The 10,719-nt window shown below is 39.5% G+C and overlaps 1 protein-coding gene across 1 annotated transcript; it reads right to left on the reverse strand.

Moving 5' to 3' along the window:
- Positions 1-294: 294 nt before the first annotated feature.
- Positions 295-9,611, reverse strand: TRIM42 (tripartite motif containing 42; the record flags this gene model as incomplete). Its single annotated transcript, XM_084638122.1, has 5 exons — positions 295-381; positions 3,017-3,244; positions 3,943-4,775; positions 6,335-7,041; positions 9,256-9,611. 5 exons carry the CDS (start codon positions 9,609-9,611, stop codon positions 295-297), a joined length of 2,211 nt encoding a protein of 736 aa, XP_084494248.1.
- Between the last annotated feature and the right edge of the window lie 1,108 nt (positions 9,612-10,719).

Consider the following 10,719-nt stretch of genomic DNA (forward strand, 5'->3'; position numbering starts at 1 on the left):
AGAAGTCAGTTTGTATTAGTTTTTCTTTAAAGGTGCTATGCACTACAGAGCTGGCTTCTGAGATTTGCACTCTATATTTTCATGTAGAGCACAAAATTTTCCTCATGTTTTGGTGCTATTTCTAGGCTAAAGAAGGCAAAAGACAATGTTGAGATATTTATTTATTAGAAAGATGTTATTTTGAAGAGTTTACTTTCAGATCTTAGGCTGCATGCTAGCTTCAGTCAAAAATATAGTAGATTTTTTCAGACCTTTTCTTTAAAAACAAAACATGCTGTCTTGTTTCTTTGAAGCTTAGAGCTGTTTAAAGAAAGCAGATTGAATACTCCGCAGCAAGCCCCATCTGCCTCTGGCTTTCCCATGCCCACCTGGAGTAACTACCTGGAATTGGGGAAAAAGAACACAAATTCAGAGTTAGGAATATTTTAAAATACATACAATTTGCAGGGACTTGGTATCTCAGGTGTTAAATGATGGGGTAATAGTTCTTCAAAATGTGGTCTACATTTTCAGTGGAGCTCAGAGTCAGATTTTCAAGTACTCAGTACCCACAATAGAGGGTAGATTTTTCAGAACAGCTCAGCTATCACTTATGGCCAGATTTTCAAAAGAACCCATTTTGAGCTCTTTTGAAAAATCTAGTCACTTACTTTGCTGCCTAAATGGAAGTGGATCTCTTGAAAATCTGGCTCTCAGGGTAAGTGGAAAGTAAGCAAAAGCCAATGCATCCGATGAAGTGAGCTGTAGCTCATGAAAGCTTATGCTCAAGTAAATTTGTTAGTCTCTAAGGTGCCACAAGTACTCCTTTTCTTATCACCAGATGGTGGCTGTTTGGTAGTCTGTGTACAATGTAATTATTTGTGAGATGTACCTAGCACCAGCCTTTAAGTGCCAGTTGCAAGTCAGCTAGGGAGAGATTTTTAAAAGCACTTAGTCCCAGTTCCCCAAAGGTATTTAGGCACCTATTGGCTATTGAAGTCAATGGGAGTTAGGTACCCAAATGCCTTTAAAGTTCTAGGCCCTCTGGCATTTAAAAGCATAAATCCCATTGAAAGTCATTGAGACTTGTGATCCTAAATTCCTGAGGTGCTTTTGAAAAGCTCCTCCCTAGTTCTTCGTGGACAAGTGTCCAATCACAAAAAATACCATCAGAACTCAAACGAATTAGTTGCCAAGTTAGCCGTGTCATCAGTCAAGTTTAAAAATGGGCATGGCAATTGACCTTCATCCCTTGCTAGAATGGGGTTGAGTCACATCTGCAGCCTCCCTTACACTACCTTGGGCTGCATTGCAGTTGTTCCGTTCACAGAGCAAAATTAATTTTCATTGTTAACCTAGGAACTTTCTCAAGGACGAAAATAACTTAAACAAGCCACATTTCTAATTAGGGACTAGACTGGGCAATTAAAGCACAGCTGTGATTGGTGGCAATACAGAGTGATCCCTCCCCATGGTTCCTAATGTACAGGGGTAGTATGCAGTCTGTGCCATCCTTCAGGACCCGCAGCGTGCCCAACCTGCGCCATAGGCTTGAGGTGGGAGAGGAATGCCTCACCTCTGGGCCAATGTGCTTCCCAGAAAAGATGTCTGAAAGGAGCAGATCCTGTGCTCCTACAGCTTAGAGACTGTAATTATCTGTGACACTTGTGTGCATATAGAGCCTGGGACAATCTGGCCCTGATATAATAATGTCTTTGATCAATTCTTTTTGGATAATTGGATATGTCAGAAAATATTTTATTATTTTGTATAAATAAAACGTCTTATTTAATGTAAATGCACCGTGAGAATGTAACTCTTCTGAAGTTTCCATGCAGTTGGTAAAGTAAAACATTCTAATTTTATGCAAAAAGAATGGCGGTAAGTTTTTTGTTTGTTTTTTTTTTTAAAAAAAAGATCTATAAATGTCTGTCAAACATGCTTTCTCATTTTCATTTACCATGGAACTCTTTGCTTATGTAAATTACAGCAGATGTTAAGCAAGCCTGTGTTTCTCTGGAATATTAATACAACTCTGCTGCCTGGAGAAAGAACTGTTTTCAAAAGGAAAATCAATATAGTACTCCAGTGTGTCAGATAAAAAACAAAATACTGTGTTGAATATGTTAAGTATGGGAAGTAGAGCTGTTCTGGTGGTCCAGAGGTAGTGTTATTATTAGCACTCACGTAGTGAGTTATCTGAGTGCCATTTCAAAGCTAGACTCTTACTAAATCCAGGTGACAAGGGACTAGGAGCCTTGGAAGGATAAAACTCTGTGAAGTGAAACTGGGAAGCATGAAGGGAGATTGTTCTGCATGGAACTACAGAGTGAAATCCACCCTTTCACAGAGCACTTACGCAAAGGGCTATGTATTGAAGTCCCACATAAACCCTTTATTGGGACTCAAATGGTGCATAGAGCCTTTTACTGGCTCTCTGTGCTGGGATGATTTGCTCTTGTATGTATAATGGTTCCTAGTGGAAAAATAAATGGATTGAATACATGTTTTTGGCCAAGATTTAGAACACAGAGGTGACATCTGTGTGTGGTGCTGGGTGCTCGGCACTTGTGACAATTAGGTGTTTATTTTTGAAAATCTTGCTTTTTTTTTTCCTTAAAACCATAATAAGAGAGGCATTTGACAAGGGTGCTGAGGGACATTCTGAAACTGTCAGTCTAATTCTCTTTGATTGTAAACACTTTGGTGACCGGGACTATCTCTTACTGTGTGGCCATACAGCACATAGGACACTGGGCCCCTCGTCACAGTGTTAGTTAAAAGATATTATGTACTTGCATGAAGATTGTAACCATGGTGCTGCTCTACTGTTGACAAATTTGGATGAGAAAAAATAATCTGTGGAGAAACCTAGTACCTTTCAGGATTACGGACTAGTATGCTGAATCACTTTCCTGTGACAGTACCCCATGACATGTGTTCTTCTTCATGGATAGAGACAAAGAAGAATTGGAATTGAATATAGGAGGATGGAAAGGCAAAATAACTACAGAGAGAGGGACAGATTTTGCTGTACCTTACAAATGTCACTCCATTGACCTGGACCGTTTATATTGATGGCACGAACTTTAAAGAGATATTCCGTGTTTGGATCCAGATTATGTATCTCAAGGTTCTGATGCTTTATCCCATGCAGTTCTCCAGCTAATTGTGTCTGGACAATGTTATCAGGACTAACAGAAACAACTTCATAGAACTCTACATCAAAGAAATCCACGTCTTCTGTGGGACATGTCCAGTAAATCTATGGAGGAAAAAAGATCTATATTGTCCAATTATATGTTCTTTGTTTTATTTTCTTACATTTTCATTTCAATTTTTTTTTTTGAAAGCAGGCCACCATCTTACTGCTGCTTCTGCATTTAAAAATTAAAACATGCCTAACAAAGCATGTAATAAGTGAAAGGCAATGACATGTGGGATTGCATTTTGAAAAATGGTAAGCAGCTTCTGGGAAGTTCAGAGCACACTCATCTCTCACACTGAAATTGATGTCTGGTGTAAGCATTTAGCGCTTTCTATGACTTATTTGGCAACTCATTTAATTGGCTTCTAATAGGCGCTGAGAGCCGATTAATATATAAACGTAAAAAAAAAACAATTTTTTAAAATATCACTCAAATAGGACCCAGTTCTGAGAGATGCTAAGCAAAACATAACTTGATTTTGTATAATCCACACCCACAATGCCCTCTTATGCCAGTATTTAATATTAAAATACATCTACTTCCTTTGTACTGGACCTTTCATATAGTAAATACTCATAATGGCCCGATTGACTACAATGGGTTCAGTGTCTTATTTATTATTTCCCAATGAACTTTATCAGCATTACTCATTCACAAAATAAATGTTTTAAGCTATATTAAAAGGAAAACCAATTTGACCAGGACCAACCAGAACCTAGTCTACATACATTTTAAATATAAACACAAGTCTTACTTTGGCCGCCCTTGGATATACAAGAGTCTGGTAGATGATAACTAGGCCTGGAACCATAGATGATCCATTGTCAAATGGTTCTGGATTGTGAATGATACTGCAGCTTTGATGGTTTCTTTCTTTTCTTGGAACTTGAGTAGATGCATCCCAAAATGCAAACATTTCATTACGCTCTTTACGATGAGGGGGAGGTGTGGAATTTGGTCTTCCACACATTTCTTTCCTCATCACTCTTGTTTCATATTGTGAATTTAAGTTTGATAAAGATGGACTTCGGAGCATGGTTGAATGTTTTTCTGAATAGGTACTGGAAATTTTCTTTAGAACCATTATGTCTGAATTACAGGGATAAGGAGCTTTGTTTGCTTTATCCGCTGATTGCTTCATTCTGACAGGTGATTGGAAAAGGTCATGCAAGTTGGCTGAAAGATCTTCAAAGTTGAGTTTAAGGTTCTGAATGGGGTCTTCTTTGAGTCGTGCGCTGGGCTGATAAATATTAGTAACTACAACTTCTATTTCATTTACCAAAAGGTTTGCAGACTGCAGAAATGCAATCTGGTTTTCCTCCTTCAAAGCCTCCTTAGAATACTGAATAAGGCTATCCATTTGAGAGATTTTTCTGGATGTTTGTGCCACATACTCTATAATTCCCTGCTCTTTTTTAAGTTCAATGTTCTCAAGCAATTCCATCATCTCCTTTTCTTTTTCATGGAGAATGTTCCGTAATTTGAGAAATCCATTTCTGATCTCCTTTCTCTTAGTTTCTTTGTAGGTCTTAAAATTGTTCTTTAGCAAAAGGATTTCCATTAGGTCATTATCGACCCCATATCGGACTGTAAAACAAAATCAAGCCAATTATTTCAACATCCCATTGAAATGTTGTGTAGCAGTTAGTAGGACTCAAGCTGGCCTAGTATAGCATAGAGGGACTTCAGGATTGGTAGAACATAAGACAAGGAATCAGAATTCTGATGCTTTACTCTCCATTGTGCCGCTGCTTGCTAAGTGTCCTTATAGTAATGATTGATTACTTTTCAAATTTGAATGGATAAAGTTAGGGGCCTCAATAGACATGACCTACTTTCGAGAGGTGACAGAGCTTGGCACTTCTGAAAATTAGGTGACCATTTCTTTAGATGCCAAAGTAGGGATTTAGGTGCATAAATTTACATATCCAAATTCAAAAAATTTGGCCTCATCCTCTTAGCGCCTCAATTTGGTCTTCTGTAAAATACATCTGATAATGCTTATATACCTCACCTTCGAGCTTAATTTATGAGTGATCATAAAGCCCAGAGTAATCTTTGTGAAATTTACCATGTTAGTGCAAAGTATTACTTATTATGAAAACCATACTAGCAAACAGCAGCAGTTATCTGAGTTTCTTGTTTTGCTTTTTATTCCACCCGTCTGTCTTTTCAAAGGTTGTTATAGGGATTTAGCCATGCAACTCCCTTTGAATTTAGAATCTGGTGCCAGGGTAATATCCTGGTTAAAAAGTTTATACATATAAATTCACTTGTAAGCAGGAGGGAAAAGGGGAGGGGCAGGATTCTGGGAGAGGGTCTGATGAGGAAAACAGTAACTGGGAGGGAGAGGCATAGAGTATCTGGTCTCGAAGTGGGGAGCACTGGGTAGGCAAAGGAAAGGGATGAACGGAGGGGAATGTCAGAAATGCAGGGTACCTGATGAGGGGTGCTGAGGATTATGAGGTGGATGGAGGGTGATGCAAGGAAATGTGAGAAGGTGGGAAATCCATAAACTCCTATGTCTTTTAAACTGTAAGAGTCAATTTCTGGCCCATGCTATAAGCCCTTTGTGGTACTTTGGCAGTGTAAAGTGACTGGAGAGATGCCACACCTGTACAGCTAAAGAGTCCCCTGTGTGAGGGAATATCTGACTTAGCTGGCTCTGGACCACCCCAGGACAGAAGGCACATCTGTGAGAGAGAGCACAGCCATAGTGCTGTGGAACTCCAATAAATCCTGACCGGTACAGCACCCAGGCAGGACTTGCTAATGACTGCAGCAGTGAAGTCTTGTGTTGATTTCATATCTATCACAGCACATCCTTTCAGTGGCTGTCATGTGTTAATGTGCTTTAAACTTGTATATATCTATATTTTTGTATAGATGGGGTAATATTGTTTCAGCTGGACTCCCCGAAACACACTTTCAGCAACAACGATTTTAATGAAGTTCTTTGCACGTTTCTGATTGATAGATGATAGAAAGAACTTCATTAAAATCATTGTTGCTGAAAGTGTGTTTCGTGGAGTCCAGCTGAAACAATAAATATTACCCTATCTATACAAAAATCACACAGCCAGTTAAAGACAAACATCAGAGTTTTTAAAAACAGTGCAAACAAGCAGAAAAGCTGACATAGGAACCTTTTTTAAACTTGGCAATAGCACTGAAGAGTGAAGCAGCCTCATTTGAGCACGCCACTGGCAAGGATAGTATCTCATGACCATTGTGCAGGGAGGCACTGCAGAACTCACAGATTAGCTCGTGGTCATCTAGACAGTATTTAGAAAGGTTTGAGTTGGGATGGAGTAAACAACAGCACTCTCCTTGATCTTCTCGATAGGCTTTGGTAAATATGTGGTCTTGAGTGGTGATCTCACTGTGATGTAACCTTAGACACTCGTTACAAAAATTCAGCCGGCATGTGAGACATCTCTTGGATGCCTTCTTTGTCTTCTCTTTGCAAACTTGACAATAGATTGGTGCTTGGGTTTTGTCAAATCTCCACCTCAGAAAGCCATGTCTGCGCATGTATCTCCGAGCCAGTTTGGCTCTCAGGTAATTCATCCTCAGATGAGTTTTATTAGTGTAGGGGAGGCAGTGTGCTTTGACACACACTGGGCATACAATGATGAAGAAATTCTCAGTTACTTCAGCCTGGGCTTTGCTTTTACTTATACACTTCTCACAAATGCAGTGGTTGCATGGTAGCATAAATGGGTAGAGATAGAGTTGTTTACACAATGGACAAATGAGTTGGTCACGAAAAGCATGTCCTGATGCATCCCTCTCCAGTGTAATGATTGATGTGTCACTTTTACTTCCAAAGGTTGGCAAGCTAACTCTTGAACTGAAAACAAACAAAAAAAAAATTGGATACTCACTAAGAAATAGATTCTAATGTACACAATTCTGCTGTACAACCTCATCCATTTTTATTTTTCCAAGATTTTGATTTCAAGAAACAGGTCATGACTGTGTTCTGTTCTGCCAGCATTGCACACAAGTGAGTAAAAAGAAAAGAAGTACTTGTGGCACCTTAGAGACTAACCAATTTATTTGAGCATGAGCTTTCGTGAGCTACAGCTCACTTCATCGGATGCATGCCGTGGAAACTGTAGCAGACTTTATATATACACAGAGAATATGAAAAAATACCTCCTCCCACCCCACTGTCCAGCTGGTAATAGCTTATCTAAAGTGAAACCTGACACAAGTGAGTGTTTCTGTTCATGGTAGTAGTTGCACATTTACTACAGATTTGTACAATGCATGCAAAGCTGCCTGTTTTATTTTTCAAGATGTTCATTTCCCCACCACCACAAGTGTTGCAGCTATTACACAAATGTCACCATCCAGCACCTATTTTTTGCTCCACCTCTTTTTCTTGTTTATATGCTTTGCCTGTTAAAATTACTATAATGAGTTATGATTCATGTGAATAGTAGAATAAACAGGTACCTTAACCACTGTATCTAACTATCCTTTGCCTTACAAGGGGAATCAAAATCGGCCTCCTAATGGAACCCTATTGCCAGCTCAAGGATCTTTGCGGACAATAGTTTTTAAAAGTGGCTGGTGATTTTGGGTGTCTCAATTTTTGCAGTGCCCAGCTTGGGATGCCTTAATGGGGCCTGATTTTCAGAAAGTGCTCTGTAAATCTCTCTGCTCTGTAAGTGCTTTTGAAAATCTTGGTCAACTGTCTCTCCATCATAATTCCAATGAAGATGACACAAGCTCAAGTGGTTAACATAGTCACCAGAAACATGAGATAAAATCACTGCCTCATCATTCAATTTTTGCTGTAGACCTAGTTGGGTTGGACAGTCTTGTACCCACTCCCTGCTTCCATAATACTGCCTTCACCACTACATTTCTTGTTGCTGCTGTTTTCAATCTCATATCTCCCACTCTACACACTCCAAAACTGCTGCTCCTCCCCCTTGAGGTGTGGCCCATCCCCTCCCCTGTATATAAGTTAATGTGTGTAATATCATTAACTAAATAGATTCTTCCCAGCGCTGCCCTTGTTCTATCCACTTGTCTCCCCCACTTTCAGAGCCAGAGTTACATATTTTAAAGGCAAGAATCACTTATGTGTCATGGATCTCTGAAGATCAATCAGTTCTTCTCCACTCGCAGTCTAATCTTTATAATCATTACCACTTCTTTGGTCTGGCTAGTTTCTTAGAGCCCTAGGCATACCGTTGCAGTAATTTCTTTTCACTGTCTGCTCTTCAATTTAACCTGTATTTAATACTTACATTTTCCCATCCCTCCCCCACCCCAAGATTATTATCATCCCATCTTTCCACTCTTTTCAGAACATTTTTATGCAGTTGACTTTCAGTTTCCTCTACTCCCCTACCCTGACCACCATTTTCCATTAGTCAGCATTTTTTCTCTTACTCTCACTTCACTTTCCTCTTTATCAAGCATGTGTCCCTTCTAATTGTACAGTCCTCTTTCTTTCCTTTTCTCAGGCTTTTACTCAATTAAAGCTTGTGGGAATTTTTCAGTTAAACATTTTTTTCACTTAAAATGTCAATTTGTCAAAACCAAAACTGTTCACAGATCAATAAATGTCCTGTCTTGAAAAAATGTCAAAATGTTTTGAAATTGTCAAAACATTTCATGCTTATATTTTCTAAATGAAAAATTCCAGTTTCCTGGAACAAAATAACTTTGTTTTGAAATTTTATGCTTAACGGGGGTTAAAAGAAGGGGGGGGGGAAGTCAACAGTAAAATGGAGCATTTTGAAATTATTGAAGCAAAACATTTCAATTGATCCAAACTGAAATAAATCTTCAGGGTCTCGGTTTTGAATTCACAAATATTTTTTGATTTTTTTTTTCTTTTTTAACTTTCTTCCTGATTCAGGCATGGAAATTTTTTTTTCTGGATGGGAACACTGTCCTCCCACTACTTCAGCTCTACTTTCCATGCCCAGCTTGGTCACACTGACAATAAGTGACAATTTTTGATTCGCGCCCCCCCCCCCCATGCAGCATATCCATTGTAATGTAATATGTAAAAAAAGACTCCTTCTTTGAATGCACTTACTGACGTCTCCTTCTGACTCTGGGAAGGTATGATGCGTAGGTGGTATTCCTGCAGCATCTGCTCTCATAATACTGACAGCTGGTGTTCTCATCAGTGGTACAGCAACAGCACTTGCAGTCTGGGTCATTTGAACAGGAGCAGCAGCACCAACGGCAATTTGGGCTCTCTGAACATGAGCAGTGACAACATTGGCAAGCTCTGCCTTCTGCATATGGGCATGGGAAACAGTTGCAATTCCGCTCCGCAGTAAAAAGGAAACGCCAACATGAACAGCATCCTTCATTAGCCCTTTCCAGTGGTGGGCAGCAACGGCAGCCCAGACAACATGGCCAATTTAGGCATAAAGTATTGGCCATGGCTCCACAAGACACTCGGAAGAAGGTTCACTGATCCTTTGAACCCTATCCTCACTTTACACGGTAGCACTTCTAAAACACATGAGACTGGTTTGACGACTCAGGCTTTGTGTTGGGATAAATGGTTCGCATTCCAGTTAGGAATAATGATGTCACAAGGAGCTATTTAACCAAGGACAATCATATTTGCATATGTAAGTGATGTGCTGATTACATCATGTATATGTCACAATTACTAAGATCTACCTTTGCTGTTTCTTGTATTGGCACCCAACACAACAGTCTCTGAGCTGGCAGAAGTTACATCTTCATCCAGCAGCCAATGGCGCTTATGAATTTCCAACAGAAAATTCTCTAGTGTGTTGAAAATTTGGGAGCCACATTAAATAGAATACAGTATAAAATAAACACAAGTAATATTGTGCTGGTTGTATATTCATGCACATATTTAGAGTTAGTAAAGCCTATATTTTGAAATTTGCCTCAGAATTTTTAAGGTACTGCGGAAACACAGGGTGTCTTGCTGCACAATGTAGATCCAGCGCGCCACAGAAAACATGAGGATTTTCCACCTACCTTCTCAAAGGTATATATGAGAGAAGCATTTTCTGAAGGCTTCTCTTTTTCAGTGCAGACGACCAGCCACTCTACCCCTACCCGACTCTCCAAAAATAAGGCAGAGTCTGATCCTGTTTAACTTCCTCTTCTTGCAGTTTCTTCCCATCACTTTGGATGGTGATATAAAGGCTTTGGAAAGAGAAGAGTGCCCTGCACTTTTCCAGAGGGGACAATTTCAGCTTCTGCCTTTTATATCTGCATGATACCCAGTCATTTCAGTGCCTCATATTGACAATTAGCATTCCTTTGCCATCTATTGAAGAATAATCCCACACACTGTTTGATACCAAAAAAGCAAGGGCAGTATGGTCTAGCCTATTAAAAAATTTGATACAACAATGCAAGGAGCTCTGGAACCAGCCAACTTCAGTTCTTACAATTTATTGCTTGCATTAAAGGTCTCCTCTAGGGACCACATCCAAATATGGGGCCCCATTATGCTGGGTGCTGTACACATACAAAACAAGAGACCCTGAAGACCTTACAGACT

This window comes from Lepidochelys olivacea (assembly GCF_965140295.1).
Source record: "Lepidochelys olivacea isolate rLepOli2 genome assembly, chromosome: 9".
NCBI classification, from domain to species: domain Eukaryota; kingdom Metazoa; phylum Chordata; order Testudines; family Cheloniidae; genus Lepidochelys; species Lepidochelys olivacea.